The sequence below is a fragment of the Actinia tenebrosa genome, unplaced genomic scaffold (assembly GCF_029948245.1).
Source record: "Actinia tenebrosa isolate PJP-AT-01 unplaced genomic scaffold, QUT_ActTen_1.0 PGA_scaffold6__47_contigs__length_16458017, whole genome shotgun sequence".
In the NCBI taxonomy this organism is placed as follows: Eukaryota; Metazoa; Cnidaria; class Anthozoa; order Actiniaria; family Actiniidae; genus Actinia; species Actinia tenebrosa.
In genome coordinates this window covers 7,418,860-7,443,753 of record NW_028292583.1, presented here as the reverse complement: position 1 = coordinate 7,443,753, position 24,894 = coordinate 7,418,860, and the positions used below count along the sequence as shown (strand labels likewise).

The following is a 24,894-nucleotide window of genomic DNA, read 5'->3' as shown; positions in this document are numbered from 1 at the left end:
ACGCTAGTTAGTTATAAACTTTTTAAATATTTGAATTGGAATTTGAAATGATAAAGTTTAAAGTCAAAGTCAACGGTTTGAAATAATTTCTTATAGATTTTATTCACAATTTCAATATCAAATTCATCAGCAACAAAACCATTTTTAAAAAACTAAATATATTTATATGTGGCGATTTTTCATCATTATCTCTTTTTTCTTGTGGGCTTTCTTCGTTGTCGTGGTTTCTGGCCAGCCGTTGTGAACGTGATACACTGAGTGAAAAAAGGCCCAAAAGTACAACTATTAGAAGAGAACTATTTTATCCTTTTGATATCAAAACGGAGCATCGATTTCCTATGGAATAGTGGGGTGGGGTCAAGAGTGGTTGAGCCCCAAAACCTTGCCCACTAGGGGTATGGCCTTCATATATACTAACTAAATGCCACGATCATGATTATAGTGTTTAGCGCCGTTCACCCGAAGGTAAGATGGACCTATACTTGTTTGGTGTCCCCTAAAGAAAGAAAACAAGAGACTTGTCGCTATCACTAAGGTCATGCTTTAAAGAAAATACGTTCTTTACCTGGGTATCGAGGAAATCTATCAGCTGTCCCAATCGACATTTTATCCCACTAGACTTGACCAGTTCGTGCAAAGCCATTAAATCAATGGGCTGAAAAGGTAACAGGTAACATGAGAGGTACTGAGTATTGGTAACTGTGTCATGTATGAAATAAAAAAAAACTTAAAAACAAATCAAAAACAACAACAAAAACAATAACTTACAGGAAAAAATGCGAAATGAACACCAATAAAAAGTAACAACGACAAGATTTGGAACACTATTACGACAACTGCTAACAAAACAACTACTCCAAAACTTTATAACAGAACAGAACAAGATTAAACTTAGCCTCCTCCGCAGGGATCTCCGTGGCTCTTTTAACACAGGGATCTCAACAGAGAATATATTGGGTATAGCCTACGGAAGAGGCTAGATTAAACTGTCAAAACAAAACGATAGACAAAGTTTAGGAGAGAACGAGTTCTAAGCCACAGTGAAAAACAACTTCAAGCACTGCTATAAAGACAGAGCAGTAGAATCAGTACTGACCCGGTAAGTTAGCACTTTTAGATATACATCAGGATGGCTCTCAATGAAGGAAAGTAACTTGTTTTCTAAATTGTCGCCAGTGGTCTGAAATAACAAGAAAAAGTATGAACGACTTTGTCCATAAAATTATCAGAGAAATGAATTATTGAATGAATTGATGAATGAATGGCTGGATGGATGAATAAACGAATGAATGATTGAATGAAAGAAAGAAATAATGAATGGATGGAAGGATGAATGAATGAATGAGAAAATGAATAAAAAATAAATAGACGAAAGAACGAACGAATGAATGAAATAACAAATGGATAGAAGAATAAATGACTTTTTGAATAACTTTTTTAACTTCTCGTACCTGTTGTGATGCAGTGTCTGTCTCCTTGTCAATCAATATGGACGCCTCCCCAAACTCTTCTTCATCTTCGTTGTTACTAAAAAACAACAATAAACAAATGCAAGAATAAAATACTATTTACCAAGTATCCCTATCTTTAGATTAACGAAATGAAAGCAGTACCTTTCACCGCTGCCACGCCCAGTACCCCTATCCTCTTCGGACAAAGAGCTTGTACTCTCAATTCTGCCATTCCCCAAACGTCTTGATGCAGGGAAACCTGTCTGAGAGGAATAAGAAGTGCTAGAGCTTCCATCTTCTATGCTACCAGCAAATTTCCCCTGGGGATCTTTAACTGTGCTGTAGCTTGAAGGCTTGAGGGGTGCAGAAGGCTGTGATGATGCGGGACGCACGGATGAATATCCATCGTCATCTGAGTCTGAACTGTCTCGTATCTGACTGGCAGGAATGTTTTTCTTCTTTTTCGAGGGTTGTCTTGTTGGCTGCGATGAAGAGACTAATGTTTTCAAGGCAGGTTTTGCAGTACGTTGTGGAGCCTTTGCTTGCTTTAATGAAGGACCTTTTGTGGTCTTTGAAGTATTATCTTGGGGTTGTTTTTGTGCTGCAGCACCTGTGGAACAGGTAAGAAAAATAAGTTATAAACCACTGATGTTACATTACTGGATGACCCCAGGTGCTAATCTGATTTTTTTTTTATGACTATGTCAGCAATGACTGTCTATTTAGACACGGGTTTAGTGAATTCATCACGACAACCGGGGCACGACAGTACAGTCAGTTCCCGGTGTTTCACACGCATACGACCACCATTCTTATGGGAAGCCATTTCAATGGTACGGCATGTTGTATCGTGTACGGACTGTAATTCAGTACTGTGTGTTTCAAACGCATACGATAACTATTCTTATGGGAAGCCATTCCAATGTTACCGCATGTCGTATCGTGTACGGACTGTAAGTCAGTACCGTGTGTCTCACACGCATACGATAACCATTTATGGGAAGCCATTTCAATGGTACGGCATGTCGTATCGTGTACGGACTGTAACTCAGTACCGTGTCTTTCACACCCATACGATAACTATTCTTATGGGAAGCCATTTCAATGGTACGGCATGTCTTACCGTGTACTCGCTGTAAGTCACCTTTCTATAAGTATTATTCACTATTACCTGGATGTGTATAGTTGTATATCTCAATCAGTTTGGCTCTCATCTTCTTCTTGGGAAGAGCACGCACACCAAACCTGTTAACCTCATCCTGAATAAAAGTGAAATTATACAGTAGATATATCAAAGAAAGGTGTAATAAAAGTAAAATTATACAATAGATATATCAAAGAAAGGTGTAATAAAAGTGAAATTATACAATAGATATATCAAAGAAAGGTGTAATAAAAGTGAAATTATACAATAGATATATCAAAGAAAGGTGTAATAAAAGTAAAATTATACAATAGATATATCAAAGAAAGGTGTAATAAAAGTGAAATTATACAATAGATATATCAAAGAAAGGTGTAATAAAAGTGAAATTATACAATAGATATATCAAAGAAAGGTGTAATAAAAGTGAAATTATACAATAGATATATCAAAGAAAGGTGTAATAAAAGTGAAATTATACAATAGATATATCAAAGAAAGGTGTAATAAAAGTGAAATTATACAATAGATATATCAAAGAAAGGTGTAATAAAAGTGAAATTATACAATAGATATATCAAAGAAAGGTGTAATAAAAGTGAAATTATACAATAGATATATCAAAGAAAGGTGTAATAAAAGTGAAATTATACAATAGATATATCAAAGAAAGGTGTAATAAAAGTGAAATTATACAATAGATATATCAAAGAAAGGCGTAATAAAAGAGAAATTATACAATAGATATATCAAAGAAAGGTGTAATAAAAGAGAAATTATACAATAGATATATCAAAGAAAGGTGTAATAAAAGTAAATTATACAATAGATATATCAAAGAAAGGTGTAATAAAAGTGAAATTATACAATAGATATATCAAAGAAAGGTGTAATAAAAGTGAAATTATACAATAGATATATCAAAGAAAGGTGTAATAAAAGTGAAATTATACAATAGATATATCAAAGAAAGGTGTAATAAAAGTGAAATTATACAATAGATATATCAAAGAAAGGTGTAATAAAAGTGAAATTATACAATAGATATATCAAAGAAAGGTGTAATAAAAGATGAAATTATACAATAGATATATCAAAGAAAGGTGTAATAAAAGTGAAATTATACAATAGATATATCAAAGAAAGGTGTAATAAAAGTGAAATTATACAATAGATATATCAAAGAAAGGTGTAATAAAAGTGAAATTATACAATAGATATATCAAAGAAAGGTGTAATAAAAGTGAAATTATACAATAGATATATCAAAGAAAGGTGTAATAAAGATGAAATTATACAATAGATATATCAAAGAAAGGTGTAATAAAAGTGAAATTATACAATAGATATATCAAAGAAAGGTGTAATAAAAGTGAAATTATACAATAGATATATCAAAGAAAGGTGTAATAAAAGTGAAATTATACAATAGATATATCAAAGAAAGGTGTAATAAAAGTGAAATTATACAATAGATATATCAAAGAAAGGTGTAATAAAAGAGAAATTATACAATAGATATATCAAAGAAAGGTGTAATAAAAGTGAAATTATACAATAGATATATCAAAGAAAGGTGTAATAAAAGTGAAATTATACAATAGATATATCAAAGAAAGGGTGTAATAAAAGTGAAATTATACAATAGATATATTAAAGAAAGTGTAATAAAAGTGAAATTATACAATAGATATATCAAAGAAAGGTATAATAAAAGTGAAATTATACAATAGATATATCAAAGAAAGGTGTGTAATAAAGTGAAATTATACAATAGATATATTAAAGAAAGGTGTAATAAAAGTGAAATTATACAATAGATATATCAAAGAAAGGTGTAACAAAAGAGAAATTATACAATAGATATATCAAAGAAAGGTGTAATAAAAGAGAAATTATACAATAGATATATCAAAAGAAAGGTGTAATAAAAGTAAATTATACAATAGATAAGATATATTAAAGAAAGGTGTAATAAAAGTAAAATTATACAATAGATATATTAAAGAAAGGTGTAATAAAAGTGAAATTATACAATAGATATATTAAAGAAAGGTGTAATAAAAGTGAAATTATACAATAGATATATTAAAGAAAGGTGTAATAAAAGTGAAATTATACAATAGATATATTAAAGAAAGGTGTAATAAAAGTGAAATTATACAATAGATATATTAAAGAAAGGTGTAATAAAAGTGAAATTATACAATAGATATATTAAAGAAAGGTGTAATAAAAGTGAAATTATACAATAGATATATTAAAGAAAGGTGTAATAAAAGTGAAATTATACAATAGATATATTAAAGAAAGGTGTAATAAAAGTGAAATTATACAATAGATATATCAAAGAAAGGTGTAATAAAAGTGAAATTATACAATAGATATATCAAAGAAAGGTGTAATAAAAGTGAAATTATACAATAGATATGTCAAAGAAAGGTGTAATAAAAGTGAAATTATACAATAGATATATCAAAGAAAGGTGTAATAAAAGTGAAATTATACAATAGATATATCAAAGAAAGGTGTAATAAAAGAGAAATTATACAATAGATATATCAAAGAAAGGTGTAATAAAAGTGAAATTATACAATAGATATATCAAAGAAAGGTGTAATAAAAGTGAAATTATACAATAGATATATTAAAGAAAGGTGTAATAAAAGTAAAATTATACAATAGATATATTAAAGAAAGGTGTAATAAAAGTGAAATTATACAATAGATATATTAAAGAAAGGTGTAATAAAAGTGAAATTATACAATAGATATATTAAAGAAAGGTGTAATAAAAGTGAAATTATACGATATATTAAAGAACGGTGTAATAAAAGTGAAATTATACAATAGATATATCAAAGAAAGGTGTAATAAAAGAGAAATTATACAATAAATATATCAAAGAAAGGTGTAATAAAAGTGAAATTATACAATAGATATATCAAAGAAAGGCGTAATAAAAGTAAAATTATACAATAGATATATCAAAGAAAGGTGTAATAAAAGAGAAATTATACAATAGATATATCAAAGAAAGGTGTAATAAAAGTGAAATTATACAATAGATATATTAAAGAAAGGTGTAATAAAAGTAAAATTATACAATAGATATATCAAAGAAAGGTGTAATAAAAGAGAAATTATACAATAGATATATCAAAGAAAGGTGTAATAAAAGTGAAATTATACAATAGATATATCAAAGAAAGGTGTAATAAAAGTGAAATTATACAATAGATATATCAAAGAAAGGTGTAATAAAAGTGAAATTATACAATAGATATATCAAAGAAAGGTGTAATAAAAGAGAAATTATACAATAGATATATCAAAGAAAGGCGTAATAAAAGTGAAAATATACAATAGATATATCAAAGAAAGGTGTAATAAAAGAGAAATTATACAATAGATATATCAAAGAAAGGTGTAATAAAAGTGAAATTATACAATAGATATATCAAAGAAAGGTGTAATAAAAGAGAAATTATACAATAGATATATCAAAGAAAGGCGTAATAAAAGTGAAATTATACAATAGATATATCAAAGAAAGGTGTAATAAAAGAGAAATTATACAATAGATATATCAAAGAAAGGTGTAATAAAAGTGAAATTATACAATAGATATATCAAAGAAAGGTGTAATAAAAGAGAAATTATACAATAGATATGTACTGATAATAGTGATTAATGTACCAAACATTAACAAAAACACTCTTTAGTAATTACTACTTGTTGGGTTACCTGTGTAAGTGCCTGCCTTAGGTCAGCGGAATCTCACGTTTTGTAACGACGGCCATGTTTGTGTAAGCACATGGTTTACTTGAATAAAGCCTACTTTCACGGCTTAATCGTGTATATTCTTCACTACAATTTATTCAAGTAACCAAAAATGGATAAAGTTTTACGTCCTGAACGTTTCGGCGTCGATCCAAGTGATACTGGAGCATCCAAAGCGTGGATACACTGGAAACGAACTTTCGAGAATTTTCTCTTAGTGCTGCCCGATGAAGGTCTCAATAAATTCGGAGTGTTAACCAATTTCGTTTCACCTGCAGTCTTTGAGTACATCGAAGGATATCCAAGCTACGAATCCGCTATGCAATCGCTTCAAAATGTTTACGTTAGACCAACTAACGAAATTTACGCGAGACACGTTCTTGCAACTCGACGACAACAGCCTGGAGAGACACTGGACCAGTATTTACAAGCTCTAAAGGTGCTCAGCAAGGAATGTAATTTCCAATCTGTTACGGCTGCTAAATACTGTGAAGAGAACGTCCGGGATGCCTTCATTACTGGGTTGCAATCAAATCAAATTCGTCAGCGGCTTTTGGAGAATAAAACTCTTGATCTAAAGACAATGTTCGATCAAGCTAGAGCTCTTGATTCTGCCATGCGAAGTTCTGAAAGCTACGCAGTTTCTCAGCCATTCAATGCTGCAGCCGTAGGTGTGTCACCTGAAACCACATCGCCAGCGTCATCTCAACCTGACCCCAATCTCTTAGCTTCAACACTGACGACCGGTGGTCCCAAATGTTTCTTCTGTGGAAATACTAAGCATCCCCGTGCCAAATGCCCAGCTCGTGATGCTGTGTGCCATAAATGTCAGAAGAAGGGGCATTTTGCACAAGTCTGTCGAGGGAAACCGTCAAAGCCTGGTGACGTCTCTGCGGCCCTCTGGCCACCATCACTTGCCTCAGTTGGGACCCCGCAAGCTCTTAAGGCCTCATCTGCTACTGTCATAGTCAATTCAGGATGGAATGTGAAGGCGCTCTTTGATAGTGGTAGCAGCGAAAGCTATATTCACCCAAGTTTAGTAGAAGCAGCTGCTATTCCTGTTAATCCTTCTTCTAGTACAGTGTCCATGGCGGCATCAGCATTATGTACAAAAACCGAGGGATTCTGCACCGTCAACCTTAACTACCAAGGACACAGCTATGAGGAATTTCGCCTGTCAATAATGCCCGGCCTATGCTCTGATCTCATTTTGGGACTTGACTTCCAGTCTCAACATGACCACGTCACGTTTGAGTATGGTGGAACAAAGCCACCCCTATCTGTCTGCGGCCTAACTACGTTAAACATCGACCCGCCCTCACCCTTTGCAAACCTTACATCAGATTGTCATCCAGTTGCTGCTAAATCCAGACGCTACAGTGCAGAAGATCTCACATTCATCAGTGGAGAAGTGGATCGATTGCAAAAGGAAGGCATCATTGAACCCAGTCAGTCTCCGTGGCGAGCCCAAGTAGTTGTAACTAAAGACGAGAACCACAAGAAACGTCTGGCTATAGATTACTCACAGACCATCAACCGATTCACACAGCTTGATGCATTCCCATTGCCAAGAATCAGTGACACTATCAACGAAATCGCTCAGTTTAGAGTTTTCAGTACCCTTGACCTGCAAAGTGCCTACCACCAGATACCGTTGAAAAACGAAGACAAGCCTTACACTGCCTTTGAAGCTAAGGGCAGACTCTATCAGTTTACCCGGTTACCTTTTGGAGTAACCAACGGGGTAGCATGCTTCCAAAGAGAAATGATGAGACTAGTCGAAGACCATAATCTGAAAGGAGTATTTCCCTACCTGGATAACATAACTATCTGTGGAAAGGATCAGTCTGATCATGACATCAAATTGAAATCCTTCATGGATGCTGCACGAAATGCCAATCTTAAGTTCAACGATAGCAAGAGTGTCTTCTCCACGCGCCGTCTTCCTTTACTTGGTTACGTCATTGAAGAAGGTACCATTAGTCCTGATCCTGAAAGGTTACGGCCCTTGAAAGAGCTTCCTCTGCCACACAATTCAAGATCCCTCAACAGATGTCTTGGACTTTTCTCCTATTACTCGCAATGGGTACCAAATTTCTCTGATCGAATAAAGCCCATCACAAGCTGTAAATCCTTTCCATTGCCTCAGGAAGCCAAAGAGGCATTTCAAGGAATAAAGAAGATCATCGCAGAAGCCATTGTTTCAGCCATAGATGAAAGTATCCCCTTTGAAGTTGAGACAGATGCTTCGGAAGTAGCACTGGCAGCCACTCTCAACCAGAATGGGAGACCAGTGGCCTTCTTTTCGCGTACTTTGCAAGGAAGTGAGCTAAAGCACTCTGCTGTCGAGAAGGAGGCTCAAGCTATCGTTGAATCTGTAAGACACTGGAGACATTTTCTCACCGGTCGCCACTTCACTCTAAAAACTGACCAACAATCAGTTTCTTACATGTTTAACCAACGACAGAAAGGGAAGATCAAGAATGACAAGATAATGCGTTGGAGAATCGAGCTCAGTTGTTACAGCTTTGACATAGTCTACAGACCCGGTAAAGAGAATATGGCACCAGACACCTTGTCCCGAGCCAGCTGTGCTACGACTACTCACGATTCCCTCTACAAGCTTCATGAATCACTATGTCATCCAGGCGTTACCAGACTCTGGCATTATGTTCGAACGAAAAACTTACCGTTTTCACTAGAAGAAGTCAAGAAAACAGTAAGCGCCTGCCCTGTCTGCTGTGAGTGTAAGCCCAAGTTCTACCGGCCAGAAGAAGCTCATCTCATTAAGGCTACCCAGCCATTTGAAAGAATAAACATTGACTTTAAAGGCCCTCTACCCTCCAACAACAAGAACAGGTACTTTCTAAACATCATTGATGAGTATTCTCGTTTTCCGTTTGTCTTCCCATGTCCTGATGTATCCACTCCCACCGTTGTGAGGTGTCTTACCACGCTGTTTTCTCTTTTTGGCATGCCGGCCTATGTGCATTCAGACAGGGGAGCATCATTCATGAGTCGAGAGCTACGAGAGTTCCTGACTAGCAAAGGTATTGCGATGAGCCGCACTACAAGTTACAACCCCGCCGGGAATGGACAGGTGGAGAAATACAATGGCACTGTCTGGCAGGCTGTTACAGCTTGCCTGAAGTCCAAAACCCTCCCAGCAGAGTACTGGCAAGATGTCCTCCCTGATGTCTTACACTCAATCCGTTCTCTGCTGTGTACTGCAACGAACGAGACGCCTCATGAGTGTTTTCTGGGCTTCTCTCGTCGGTCCTCTACTGGCAGCTCCATCCCTACTTGGCTGTCTGTACCTGGTCCTGTATACATCAAGCGTAACGTTCGAAACAGCAAAATGGACCCCCTCGTCGATGAGGTTGACCTGCTCCAGGCGAACCCACATTATGCTCATGTTCGCTACCCTGATGGGCGGGAGACAACAGTGTCTACGAGAAGTCTCGCTCCCCGAGGTCAGCCGATAAGTGAAGTCTCACCTGTGCAACCAACACCAGCTGAAGCACAATCTGCCACACCCCAACCGGCTGAAGTCCAACCTGCAACAACGCCGCCCGCTGAAGCACTCTTACCTGACAATGGTGCCAATCACGGAACTACCCATGAAAGTAAACAGGCCCCCATAGTACTGAGACGCTCTCAACGGGGAAGTCATCCCATTGATAGGCTTAATCTTTAGGAAGGGGTGAATGTACTGATAATAGTGATTAATGTACCAAACATTAAGAAAAACACTCTTTAGTAATTACTACTTGTTGGGTTACCTGTGTAAGTGCCTGCCTTAGGTCAGCGGAATCTCACGTTTTGTAACGACGGCCATGTTTGTGTAAGCACATGGTTTACTTGAATAAAGCCTACTTTCACGGCTTAATCGTGTATATTCTTCACTACAAGATATATCAAAGAAAGGTGTAATAAAAGAGAAATTATACAATAGATATATCAAAGAAAGGCGTAATAAAAGTGAAAATATACAATAGATATATCAAAGAAAGGTGTAATAAAAGAGAAATTATACAATAGATATATCAAAGAAAGGTGTAATAAAAGTGAAATTATACAATAGATATATCAAAGAAAGGTGTAATAAAAGAGAAATTATACAATAGATATATCAAAGAAAGGTGTAATAAAAGTGAAATTATACAATAGATATATCAAAGAAAGGTGTAATAAAAGAGAAAATTATACAATAGATATATCAAAGAAAGGTGTAATAAAAGTAAAATTATACAATAGATATATCAAAGAAAGGTGTAATAAAAGTGAAATTATACAATAGATATATCAAAGAAAGGTGTAATAAAAGGTGAAATTATACAATAGATATATCAAGAAAGGTGTAATAAAAGTGAAATTATACAATAGATATATCAAAGAAAGGTGTATAAAAGTAAAATTATACAATAGATATATCAAAGAAGAGGTGTAATAAAAGTGAAATTATACAATAGATATATCAAAGAAAGGTGTAATAAAGAGTGAAATTATACAATAGATATATCAAAAGAAAGGTGTAATAAAAGTGAAATTATACAATAGATATATCAAAGAAAGGTGTATAAAAGAGAAATTATACAATAGATATATCAAAGAAAGGTGTAATAAAAGTGAAATTATACAATAGATATATCAAAGAAAGGTGTAATAAAAGAGAAATTATACAATAGATATATCAAGAAAGGTGTAATAAAAGAGAAATTATACAATAGATATATCAAAGAAAGGTGTAATAAAAGTGAAATTATACAATAGATATATCAAAGAAAGGTGTAATAAAAGTGAAATTATACAATAGATATATCAAAGAAAGGTGTAATAAAAGAGAAATTATACAATAGATATATCAAAGAAAGGTGTAATAAAAGTAGAAATTATACAATAGATATATCAAAGAAAGGTGTAATAAAAGTGAAATTATACAATAGATATATCAAAGAAAGGTGTAATAAAAGTGAAATTATACAATAGATATATCAAAGAAAGGTGGTAATAAAAGTGAAATTATACAATAGATATATCAAAGAAAGGTGTAATAAAGTGAAATTATACAATAGATATATCAAAGAAAGGTGTAATAAAAGTAGAAATTATACAATAGATATATCAAAGAAAGGTGTAATAAAAGTGAAATTATACAATAGATATATCAAAGAAAGGTGTAATAAAAGATGAAATTATACAATAGATATATCAAAGAAAGGTGTAATAAAAGTGAAATTATACAATAGATATATCAAAGAAAGGCGTAATAAAAGAGAAATTATACAATAGATATATTAAAGAAAGGTGTAATAAAAGTGAAATTATACAATAGATATATCAAAGAAAGGTGTAATAAAAGTAAAATTATACAATAGATATATCAAAGAAAGGTGTAATAAAAGAGAAATTATACAATAGATATATCAAAGAAAGGTGTAATAAAAGAGAAATTATACAATAGATATATTCAAAGAAAGGTGTAATAAAAGTGAAATTATACAATAGATATATCAAAGAAAGGTGTAATAAAAGTGAAATTATACAATAGATATATCAAAGAAAGGTGTAATAAAGTGAAATTATACAATAGATATATCAAAGAAAGGTGTAATAAAGTGAAATTATACAATAGATATATCAAAGAAAGGTGTAATAAAAGTAAAATTATACAATAGATATATCAAAGAAAGGTGTAATAAAAGAGAAATTATACAATAGATATATCAAAGAAAGGTGTAATAAAAGAGAAATTATACAATAGATATATCAAAGAAAGGTGTAATAAAAGAGAAATTATACAATAGATATATCAAAGAAAGGTGTAATAAAAGAGAAATTATACAATAGATATATCAAAGAAAGGTGTAATAAAAGTGAAATTATACAATAGATATATCAAGAAAGGTGTAATAAAAGAGAAATTATACAATAGATATATCAAAGAAAGGTGTAATAAAAGTGAAATTATACAATAGATATATCAAAGAAGGTGTAATAAAAGAGAAATTATACAATAGATATATCAAAGAAAGGTGTAATAAAAGTGAAATTATACAATAGATATATCAAAGAAAGGTGTAATAAAAGTGAAATTATACAATAGATATATCAAAGAAAGGTGTAATAAAAGTGAAATTATACAATAGATATATCAAAGAAAGGTCGTAATAAAAGTGAAATTATACAATAGATATATCAAAGAAAGGTGTAATAAAAGTGAAATTATACAATAGATATATCAAAGAAAGGTGTAATAAAAGTGAAATTATACAATAGATATATCAAAGAAAGGTGTAATAAAAGAGAAATTATACAATAGATATATCAAAGAAAGGCGTAATAAAAGTGAAAATATACAATAGATATATCAAAGAAAGGTGTAATAAAAGAGAAATTATACAATAGATATATCAAAGAAAGGTGTAATAAAAGTGAAATTATACAATAGATATATCAAAGAAAGGTGTAATAAAAGAGAAATTATACAATAGATATATCAAAGAAAGGCGTAATAAAAGTGAAAATATACAATAGATATATCAAAGAAAGGTGTAATAAAAGAGAAATTATACAATAGATATATTAAAGAAAGGTGTAATAAAAGTGAAATTATACAATAGATATATCAAAGAAAGGTGTAATAAAAGAGAAATTATACAATAGATATATCAAAGAAAGGTGTAATAAAAGTGAAATTATACAATAGATATATCAAAGAAAGGTGTAATAAAAGTGAAATTATACAATAGATATATCAAAGAAAGGTGTAATAAAAGAGAAATTATACAATAGATATATCAAAGAAAGGTGTAATAAAAGTGAAATTATACAATAGATATATCAAAGAAAGGTGTAATAAAAGTGAAATTATACAATAGATATATCAAAGAAAGGTGTAATAAAAGTGAAATTATACAATAGATATATCAAAGAAAGGTGTAATAAAAGTGAAATTATACAATAGATATATCAAAGAAAGGTGTAATAAAAGTGAAATTATACAATAGATATATCAAAGAAAGGTGTAATAAAAGTGAAATTATACAATAGATATATCAAAGAAAGGCGTAATAAAAGTGAAAATATACAATAGATATATTTCTATATTTTTATATATTTTTTATTTTCTTTAAAAAGAGAGGCGTAATAAAATTAAGTGAAATTATACAATAGATACATTAAAGGAAGGTGTAATAAAAATCTGGGCCCGGTTATACGAAGGGTGGATAGCGCTATTCGACGGATAAATTTTAATTCAGTGGGTAAATTTTTGGTTAACAGCATCGACTTATTCAGTGGATAAGGGATTTATCCTGACGGAGAGCGCTATCCACCCTTCGCACAACCAGGCCCTGCCGGATAACTTCTCCCGTTATCCTTATCTATTGACTCGCTTACAATTTCTGGCATGCATCGTGTTTCATATTTCTAACACATAGATTACCTTTAGATCTGGCGTGGTCATATTATCGTAATCCGGCATTGGAGTAATGGGTGAATCAGCAGAAGTATCTTGAGCTCTACTGTTCCTTGGTGTTACCGCTACTAACCTCTGGATATGTGCAGGCGTACGAGGCTTACCTTGTCCTACTTGATAATCAGGTTTTTCATGTATGACCAGTTTATCTTGTTTTTCGTTTAGTTCTATCTGTTCAGCAGCATGGGCCATAAAGCTATCATCACCGTCTAAACAGGTTCCAAAGTCATCTACATCGCAGTTGAACCCCCCATCATCGTAAAAGTCATTCTGATCTGGGATAGGAGGAGTAGAGGTTAATTGTTGGCATTTTGTCTGACTATTCCCCGGGTGTCGTCTTGGAGTATCATCTAAACCACTAACATCACTCTCAACATCGCTTGACACTTCTGTGTCATTGCTTTCAAGTCCGTATTTAGCAGCTCCTAGTTGTTTAAACAAACTGGTTTTTGTATTAATGGCCCCAGTTACACCTGTAAATGATGTCTTGCAACCCGTCCTATTCGTATCCTTATCGGCTTCCACGACTTTATTTGTTTTATTTTCTCCGACTTCAGTCTCACCACCGTTATATGCTGTTGGCACAGGCAGTAATGCAACAACATCGCTGTTTTCACTATCCTGGTCACTATCAATGGCTTCTTGATGAAAGTGCGAGTCCCTAGATACCCGTCTCTCCCTCGTGCTTTCCTCTGCTTGCAAATCCTTAGGACCTCTCTCCCCATGCAGATCCGTAGAAAGTCGCCGAACAGGGGTTGTGGCTACAGAAGAATGATTGACATCTATGTATGAAGTCGATTCTACAACACCAACATCTAAATGAACAGGAGAGACAGCTGGCGACGGCACCTCATGGTCAAAATCTGAGTAACATGGTGAAGGAACTCGTGGTGAAAGCATCCTCGGTGGTGAGAGAGATGAACAAGATTCTGTCTCGTCGTTGTCGGATCCTCTGTTATCTCTTCCTGAAGTATTTCCTTCGAAATCATCATCTTCATCTTCTATGACGTGGCTTGAAGCACTTTCATGTATTAAATCCTCAAATTCATTGTCAATTGATAAATCAACTACACGAGTGTCATTTTTTGATTTAGCCACTTTTGGCGAACGGGAGCTCATGGAATGCTTTGAAGTACTGGAACATTCTAACTCCTTACGCGTGTCTGTTGTATCTTTATTTGTTGAACGATTTTTAGATAGCTTCTCCTTTTCTTGTCGTTGCTCTTTTCCTTTGCGTTTCTTTTTGTCTTTTCCAGCATTTTTAGCTTTAGCATCTATTGTAGATTTTAGTTTCCCTAGGAATGCCTCTTCATCTTTACTCACATGGTCCTTTTCATTGTCATTCTCACCTTCGTTTACATTATCATTTTCATTCATATCGTCTTGTTCATCCTCATTGGACAAGTCACAAGAGGTATAATTGGGTCGTGGTGAATGGGAGAAGGAAGGATCTGATTGGTGTTTGGATGCTTGCAAGGAACGCTTGTGATTCTGATTGTCTTCTGGTGATCGCTGTCTTTTCTTTTGGTGAGGCGTCTCTGGGATAACCAAGGCGTGGTCCTAATAACAAAGAGTAAAAGGAGTGAGAAACAAGACGTTGTCTTGATAACAAAGAGTAAAAAGAATGAGAAACATTGACAACTACAAATAGGATTTCATTAGACATGAATTATAGATAATATACACTTACAAGTACTTTTTCTGAGGATTCGCAATCATTGTCATCACTTAACAAGCTGATAGACTGGTTGAGTATTGCAATATCACCATCACCATATTCTTCTTCTTCGCTCTCTTCTTCAATACTCCTGTACTTGTCATGCTCATCGCATTCCTCGTCAATGCTTTTGCATTTATCACCTTCTGGTCGCTTGACAGTTTGATCCGTTACCCGTGCGGTTTCTCTTCCTTTATCATCATCATCATCATCATCATCCTCGTCAATACTTTCGTGTTCATCATCTTCTGGTCGACTGAAAGTTTGATCCCTTAACCGTGTCGTTTCTCTTCCTCCATCTTCATGCTCATCGTCATCATCTTCAGTCAAATCAACTTTAAATTTCACACTGGTTTGATTCGTGTCATTTTCATGTCTTGATCCATTGTTTTGATCATCATCATCGTCACCTCCGCCATGCTTATCATTGTCATCATCTTCAGTCAAATCAACTTTACTGCCCCCACCACGATGATCCAAGTTACTTACATGGCTTGGGCTTAGTCCATGACATTGATCATCATCATCATCGTCACCTCCACCATGGTTATCATTGTCATCATCTTCAGTCAAATCAACTTTACTGCCCCCACCATGGCTTGGGCTTAGTCCATGACATTGATCATCATTGTCGTCGTCACCTCCACCATGCTTATCATTGTCATCATACACATCATAGCTTATGATGTCAGTTATTTGAATGTCACTCGCGGGGCTTTTCTGTTTCTGATTTAGCTTGTCGCATTCTTCTGACTGTAGTTTAGATTGATCACTGCAACTTAAGTCACGCTCTTGACCATCACAACTGACACGATTTCCAAAGTCACGCTCTCGATCATGAGTGTCACACTTTCCAAAGTCATGGTTTTGATCATTATAAGTGTCACCCTTTCCAAAGTCACGCTCTCGTTTATCATAAGTGTCACGCTTTCCAAAGTCATGCTCTTGAACATCATAGCTGCCATCACGTCTATTATCATCACAAACACCTTTGCTGTATACATAAACAACTTCGTCTTTCTCATGTTTGCGCTTTTTTGCTACCCAATTTTCACTTTCTTTTTCTTCTAAACAACTTCTCAATTCTGCTGTCTTCAAATTAATCACTTCCCCATCCAATGCTTTTGTTGCTTTGGGTACTTTTATCTCTTCTTTACATTCTTCAACAAAGTTCGTTTGATTTTGTTCTGAATCTCGTCCTTCACTGATTCGATCATTAACTTCCATTACCAGCGACTTGCCATCTGAATTAACACCCTCAGTTAAAGTAAGATTCAAAGTTTCCACGACTTCAGTTTCCAATTCTTCGTTTTTGTCATCCAAATTATGAATTCCTTCTTGAAGAGTGTCTTCACTACAAGTTCTCTTACGAACAGCTTGTGTTTGGAATATTCTCACCTCTTCAATATCCTCATCATCAAACCCTTTACTCCATTCTTCTTGACTCTCGTCCTGATTGTTTTGTTTGGCTTCCATATCTGCTGTCTTGTCTTGCCATATGGCATCCAAAAGTTCTTCTGCCGATAAAGAACATCTGACAGCGTCTTCCTCTTCATCTTCACTTCCATATTTTTCTTTCTGGTCTTGGTGGATGGTTCTGGAATCCTGGCAAGCCTTTACCAGCTCAAAAAGCTCCAATCTAAAATTCAGAAACAACATTGTTTATCTATAATGTCATGTCAACCCCTTGGACCAATTGCCATTATTTTTAAATTTAATTTGAAAGATAGATTGAATTACACTTTTATTCTCCTGAGAATCCAGGACTGATCAATCTTTTTAAGGAAGATAAATGACACGTAATCAGAAACAATCAATAAATGAATAGATGGATGGATGGATGGATGGATGGATGAATGAATGGATGGGTGGTTGGATGGATAGATGGAGGATAGATGGATGATGAATGGATGGATGGATGAATAAATAAATGAATGAATGAATGAAAGAAAGAAAGAAAGAAAGAAAGAAAGAAAGAAAGAAAGAAAGAAAGAATGAATGAATGAATAAATGAGTGGATGGATGGTTGGATGGATGGATGAATGGATGGAAGAAACTAATGATCCATCGCCTTTAATGAACTTGATAACACTTGATGAATTTGAGTAAAGTAAAGTCTTACCTATCAGCTACACCAATGACATCGTCTATACAGGACTGAGGTACATTAACTGATGCTGTGTAGATATACAGTAATATGCAACGCATTTCGTCTGCTTCTACATCACTGAATGATAAATGTACAGGTTTATCTGTTGATTGCTGTCCATCAGCAACGAGCCGGGCTTCATTTATCATCTGGAATACAGAGACAACGATATGGGATAATGGTTTTATGTAGAGGCGATTCAGTTTGATTCAACTGCTAGTATAAACGCGCTGTGTTTTGTGGTTACAATACGTATCATTATACTTTCCCCTCCTCTCTCAAGTTAACAGCCTAATCAGTTTAATCAAGGAATAAATAGATGGGTGGTTGTCGAAAGGATTGACGGCCCGCGAACCAACAGACTGAAGAATTTAGGGATTAAATAAATGAATGAAAAACCAGATAATCATTTAAAATCAAGGAATAAATAGAAGGGTGGTTGCCAAAATGATTGATGGACCGACAGACGAGTGATTGAACACATAGACAGATATAAAGTGAATGAATAAAATAAACATAATCATTTAAATCTAGATACTCACATTTGCCAATACCTCTGATCTTGCAGCTAACATGAATGAATGACCTGGAATACTTTGGTTGCCCTTGGTTATGATCATAACGTCACTGAGCATCTCATTGCCCACCATCTTAGACATGTCTTGAAGAAACACTGATAAAGACGAGGGAACACTGTGGTCTGCCTGTAATTAAGAAGTCAAGAGTAACAACTTATTAGACCCTCTTTGTTTGATCGCAATGTTTTCCCATTTCAGACCATGTGTCATTCTTTTGAAGATAAAATTCTTTGTTCGCGTTGTAACTATATTTATGTGTTTTCTCGTGCCCAACAGTTCATTAAACAAATAAATCATACTTAAGGGAATGACAGGTGGACTGAAATGGGAAAACATTACTCCCAAGATAAGAGTCAATAAACTGAAAGCAAGAAAATATAGCAACAAAGTACACAAGATTTTAAGAAAATAAGAATAATTTCGAGAAATAAAGACATTCAATAAACAACTGACTGTCACTCACTCATGTCAGACATGATATCCTCAGTGTCATGGCACACAACATGCATCATGCCATTTTATCTTAGTATTTCTTAGTGGCATGGAATGGCAGTGGCATCTAAATGCATTAAATATTTACCTTATCTGTCTGATTATTTGGGCCAACTGGTAGACAAAACCCACTTGAAGGGAAGACCTCATCATCATCTTGATCATGATCAACAGAGCTCTTTCTTGGTGGCTCTTGAGATTCATCACAATCATCATCATCACCATCACTGTTAACTAACTCCAGTAAGATATCCAAATTAGCAGCTTGTGATGCTGACGTTAGTTCAGATTCTGACATCGTTTTATTATTTTTGCCCAAGGTCCCTTCATCCTTATCTTCACACATGTCCTCACTTATCTTTGCGGCATTTCTAACCAGCCCTTCATGTGTCTCTTCACGTACAGACTCTTTCTGTTGGCTGGTATTGGAGGATTTTCTGGGTGTTTTCTTGGGTCGTTTTGGTGATGGCACTGGTAACAGCCCTGGCACATAGAAATCATTGATAGAGGATTCTTTATTTTCTAAAGATGCCATGGACCACAGAGAAGCAGAGCCACCAACCTAATAAATAGCACAACATTTTATGTTTAGATTATCTGGAAATCTAGTAGCACAAACTTGTGACATATGATTTTATATAGCCCTCTTTTCCATATGAATATGATGACTTATAAATGAGAGGTGGTTAGTATAAGGTGTAGGCACTGAGGGTGGTCACTGCCAGTCCTCAGTGGTTCTTTTACATCCCTCCAATATTGGTTAATAATGATGAAGTGTGGAGAGATGGGACAACCATTAAAAGTGGTCATCCAAGCCACTTGAAAGTCTACCATCTGTAGATGTAATAACAAAGGTAGTACTTTCTCCTAAGTTATTTTAAGACCCTGAGCGTTGGTCCAGCCACAAAGGCTTGAACCCACGGTATGATGCTCAATCAACTGAGCCAACCGGGTGGCAAGCCATTACACTATAATTAAGAGGTTTACCATTACATTTGTGGCTGGCAGCTCTGTCTTTATTTCTGTTGTTGAAGCTTCTTCATCAGAAACATCAAGGAAACTTAGAAAAGATCTGCACATATCTGGACTGGCTAACATGTCAGAGAGCAATATGACAGTTGTGTCTCCAAATCTGGTGGAGTCTAGTTTGTTTGATGTGTCAGAGTCCCCTTCTACTGCTAGCTCTTCTTTATCTTGATTAGGATTCTCTGTAAGAGCACCTTTAGTTTCTTCTGTCGCCTTGTCATTTGGGGTTTTGTTGACAATCTGCTAATAGGAGTAGAAACATGATTTGGGTTTGGACAGCAGCAAACTTAAATAAATTTTTCAAAGTTTCAAGATTTCAAGTTTCTGCAACCTAACTGACTCCAGACATTTGGAGCCGTTTGGCATTTTGGCTACCACCAATCAAATTTACCATGGGCTGAGTGCATTCTGGGTGATTTTTCAAGGTTTCAAGATTTCAAGTTTCTGCGACCTAACAGTCTACAAACATTTGTTTGGCATTTTGGCTACCGCCAATTAAATTTACCATGGGCTGATTGCATTCTGGATGATGAGCAATAAATATCCCTGGGCCACAACAACCATTTTCTCATGAGAAAATATTTATGGCTCATCATCGGAATGCTCGACTGGTCAACATTGAGATATTCAGTGTTGTTTGTAATTGATGAAATCATTTAAACACCTTGATTATTTATGTTTATGATCACAATTTGGGCTGTGCAATCGCCAGTCACCGATCACCATTCACTATTTGCCCTTTGAATTGTTTTTGGAAATTATAGCTGTATACATGTATAATGAAAGCAGATACAATCATGTACATGTACTCTCTAAAAAGGGCTAAAATCCACCTTCTTTGAACTGTAATCCTCTAACTGATCATTAAATAGGGTTGTCTTTTATATTTTTTCTTCATAATATACAATAATAATATACAGCACATATAATAATTATTAATTATTATGATATACATGTATAATGATTATAGTGTACATATATACATATACCTTGGCATTGGCTTGTTCTACTTTGAGGAACTGTTCAGCCAAGGAACTGGGTGCAAGTGCTGGAGTGCAAGATATGCTCTCTTCATCAGAATCATAATCCTTCACAAAATATTAGAAAAATGAAGTTAATGCTCATTGCCAGGTTTCATATTGAGTAAAAGAACTAGGGAGACTCGACAACTGTTGACTAGGGTGGATAAAATATTACAGTATACATACAGTAGCTATATAAAACCATTGAGCTCAACGAATGCAGCCCAGTTTTGACCATATAATTAAAAATCACTGTGAAATGGAGATATTCATGTTGTTGTTTTCACAATTGTTTGGTTTCAACCCAAAAATTGAAAATACTGCTTGCAATCAGTTTATAAATTCAAATTCAAACTTTGGGCTTTTTCCTAGATTGCAGAGGACTCTGCTTTTGTCATTGTCACACACTTTGGTGATACAGAAACAAAGGTTATTTTTTTAATTTTTAAGAAAAAAGTAACCTTGGTGCAAACTACTTGAGCTGCTCTTGCTGCAATGACATTCTGTGTTTCTTCTTTACTCCTCAACAACAGAGCTGGAATCACTTCATTACTAAAATGAAAAATAAAGATAAATGAAAAAGAAAAGTATGATGTGACAAAGGATGCACAAGAATTCCCTTTTTTTCCTATCTTATTTCTTTCTGTTCGGGTATCCTGAGAATCATGCATTCTGATTGGCTGCATGAGTGGGCAAAATTTTTTATATATCTCTGACTGTGGCCTGTATCTTGGGATGACAGATTTCTAAACAACAAAATTGCAACCAGATAAAAAGTAAATAAGTTATTTACCTATCCTAAAGTGGGTCAAGATAAGGAAAGACATATTTGCCTTGAAAACTAGCCTCTATTGTATATTCAAGACCTCATGCATACAGTCTTTCCTTATCCAGACCTTCACATGGCTGGTAAATAACCTCTATCTCCTTCTTACTCCTTTTTTCTTTTTCTTTTTGGTTTTCTCTCATCATTTCCTGGAGGAGGTGGTGGTGGTGCCATGGATGCAGACAAGGCCATGGCAAACTGTGTTTCTTCATCAACATCCCTATAAAAAAATAACCATAAATTTAAAGATTGCCCTGTACATGTAAATTGTTTAAACAGAGCATACCTTAAATCTTGACCATCTTTACGTTTCTTTCTTGTCTGGCCGGTTTTCTTTTTTTGATCTTCACTTGGCCTAGCTTCTGTTCTTCCCTCTTGCTGGTGCTGATCCTGTTGCTTTACAATCTCAAGCAGTTGATTTACTGGAACATTATATTTTTGTGCACACTTCTTCAGGTGGGGCTGCCAAGACTTTAAACAAAAAAAAACACAGTGATTTTTATGTTTATTTTAAACAAGTATGGGGCATTTGAAGAACTTGTGGTGGAAATTAATGTGAAAATGAGGATAGTTACCTTAGACTTAAAAAAACAATGCAATAGGTGTGGGAACAAAAATAAATTCTAGAGCATTAAGGTGATATGTTCTTTATGCTGCTTGGATAGTTATTAAAGATGTGATTTATGTTTCTTTAAAAGCATATATATTTCTCAGAAAAATATCACTAGTAAACTGAAGTCCCAGGTTCAAATTCTGCCTTGATTTTTTCTGACAAAATATGCTAGAAGAAACATAAATGACATCTTTAAATTCTAGAGTAGTTGGATAAAGTACATAATAAAATACAAGTTACTGGTATTTTCAATCAATTGATACCCCCAAGAAAGCAAAAAAGGTATATCACTGGGTAACCATGTGAGCACACATATATATTTCCTTCTAAATTCCCAAAGAATTAATAAGTTGGACAATTAATATCTCACCTTTCTAGATTTGAATTCCTGAGTACAGAATGGACAGGTTAATGTATTTTTTTTGACATCATCTTTTCTCTCTTCTTGCACTTTTTCCCCTTCTGTTTCTTTTTCCATTTGATCACAGCACTTATTTATATGTTGCTGTCTGCGCTGTGAGTTCATCTTGGATAAGTCTTTCTGGCATATCTGGCAAAAGAAAAGCCCATTCTCCCCACCAATTTCATCTTCACATCCCTCGACTTCCTTTCTCTGGTATTCAAAAGCTACCAACTGGTCTTGTAGAATGCTCAGAGAGCTTTTGGGGTTATTTTCTGGAATTTTAGTTTCTGTTGTAGAAGTATCTTTGCTATCAAGGCAGCTATTGACATGCTCATTGAGTTCTTGTTCCATAAACTCATAAAATACTTTACTACATACTGGACACTTAATTAGAGATTTCGAATAATCTCCTACTGTATTTTCTTTTCTGATTTGTTCAGATTCTATTTCAAGTCTTTCAGATTCATTTTCAAGTCTTGTTACCCTTTTATTATGATGCTCAGTGCTGTGAATGTCATCTTTTTTATCATAATCATCTTCACGGTCATCATCTCTCTCATCATCACCATCAACATCATCTAGAGATGATGAATACTTCTTCTGATCAACAGTGCCTGACTCACTAGCACTGTTATCGACATTACTTTCTTCACTATGTTGATCATCTTTTCCAGCATTTCTTTTATTCTTTTTTAAATTCAATAAGGCTTTTTTGCTCTTCCCTTGAGTCGTGGTTGAGGTCAATTTAACAAGTTGAATATCAGTTACAAGCAAGCGTGTAGACTTTTTAACGGGCTGATCAAAGTCTTCTTCATCACTAGATGTGCTGGATTTAGTTTTCCTTCCTTTCCTTTTCTTTCCATTTTTCTTTTGTTTTTCATCTGATTTCTTAATAAGATTTAAAGCCTGTTGTGACCTCTTATACCTGCTAGTGACTAAACTTGTCAACTCCTCATCCTTGCTAGACCCTCTTTTTCTTTTAACTCCTAAATGTGTTTCTATATCTTTAGCAGTATCTTCATCAGTATTGTAATCAAAGGCTGATGTTTGGCTTTGGTCATCATTACTAGACCAAGCTGCCGCACTATGTGTCCTTTTTACATAACGTGTTTTGCAATAACACTTTGACTTTGGGCTTACAGCAGGTCTAGTAACCTCTACTGCATCATTCCCAAATCTAGCATTCCATTCACTGTCATCTTGGCCAGTACCTTGATCTTGTACCTTTCTTCTTGATAAAGGTGCTTTGGATTTGGTAAGTTTTCGCTTCATCTACTTGGAGTTTTATGCATAGCTAGTGTTCCACAGTTTATGTACAGCAATTATCAGCACCGCATTTATAAGCCAAACTTGAATGACGGTATAAAAACTTTACTCCCTTAAAAAAATTACTCATTTACGACACAGACTAGACCTACAGGATATGAGAATCAAGAACTTGGTACAAGATAAGACTTTCTAATATTTTATAGCTTTAAATAACCATTCACGATGGTCTTTTCTGTATTATAACGACAATAAACACCCAAGCGTTCCAAGCAGTTCCCAACAACAAACAAAAGCTAACACGAGCTACTTCTCAGACTTTCTTTCTTCAATGCTATTTTTCATCTTGAGTTGAAAATCTTTAGTTTGCTGTTGGCTCTTGTCCAAGCGATGTAGCTGTTCTTCGGGCTTCGTTACAAATCGGTGTCTGTTGTAAAAAGCAAGAGTTATAAGAGCTAAAGCACCACCAAATACAACAGGGAATGTAGCAGCACGGATACCCATTTGTCTGCTGTTTGTAAAACGTGTTTTGAACTTTTACTTTGGCGCGAATGGCGCTCAAATTGACTCTAATTGGGGTATCCCGCTGAACATCACAACAGGGATCCCATTCACTAAAAAAAACCACTAAATATGTTTTTATGTAAAGAAAAAAATAATAAGAGATAAAAAAAAAAGGACATAGTCTTCGCATGTGGCCTAATTTCATTGTATCTTAAGTTTTATTTTCTTTACTAGAAAATTTGTTATAAGTACTAGTACGAAATCATGTATTTACACACAGGGATCCCAAACTACAAAAAATCCCTAACATATTAGACTGTTAATCTTATCTGTTAAGGTTAGTAAGTTATAGTAATAAAAGTAGAGATCAAAGAGACCAAAGCGTTTAATTTACCGGTAACGTATGTTATGAATTCGAGGTTTTCCTTTTTTTTAAAAAT

General features: G+C 34.4%; 1 protein-coding gene across 4 annotated transcripts; it reads right to left on the bottom strand.

Annotated features, from left to right (window-relative positions):
- Positions 1-76: 76 nt before the first annotated feature.
- LOC116307095 (uncharacterized) lies at positions 77-24,523 on the bottom strand. Of its 4 annotated transcripts, none has more exons than XM_089039433.1 (17): positions 22,652-24,523; positions 21,955-22,139; positions 21,778-21,888; positions 21,304-21,394; positions 20,810-20,908; positions 19,782-20,063; positions 18,883-19,356; positions 18,267-18,428; positions 17,698-17,873; positions 15,549-17,214; positions 13,826-15,418; positions 2,623-2,710; positions 1,614-2,061; positions 1,452-1,527; positions 1,097-1,180; positions 566-655; positions 77-254 (listed from the first exon to the last, which is right to left on the bottom strand). In XM_089039433.1, the coding sequence occupies exons 1-17, from the start codon at positions 23,954-23,956 to the stop codon at positions 186-188; spliced, it is 6,999 nt and encodes a 2,332-aa protein (XP_088895559.1). In that variant the 5' UTR covers positions 23,957-24,523; the 3' UTR covers positions 77-185. The 4 variants fall into 4 exon arrangements, with proteins under 4 accessions (XP_088895559.1, XP_088895561.1, XP_088895560.1 ...); XM_089039435.1 differs by having other exon boundaries at positions 19,788-20,063; XM_089039434.1 differs by having other exon boundaries at positions 19,782-20,060.
- Between the last annotated feature and the right edge of the window lie 371 nt (positions 24,524-24,894).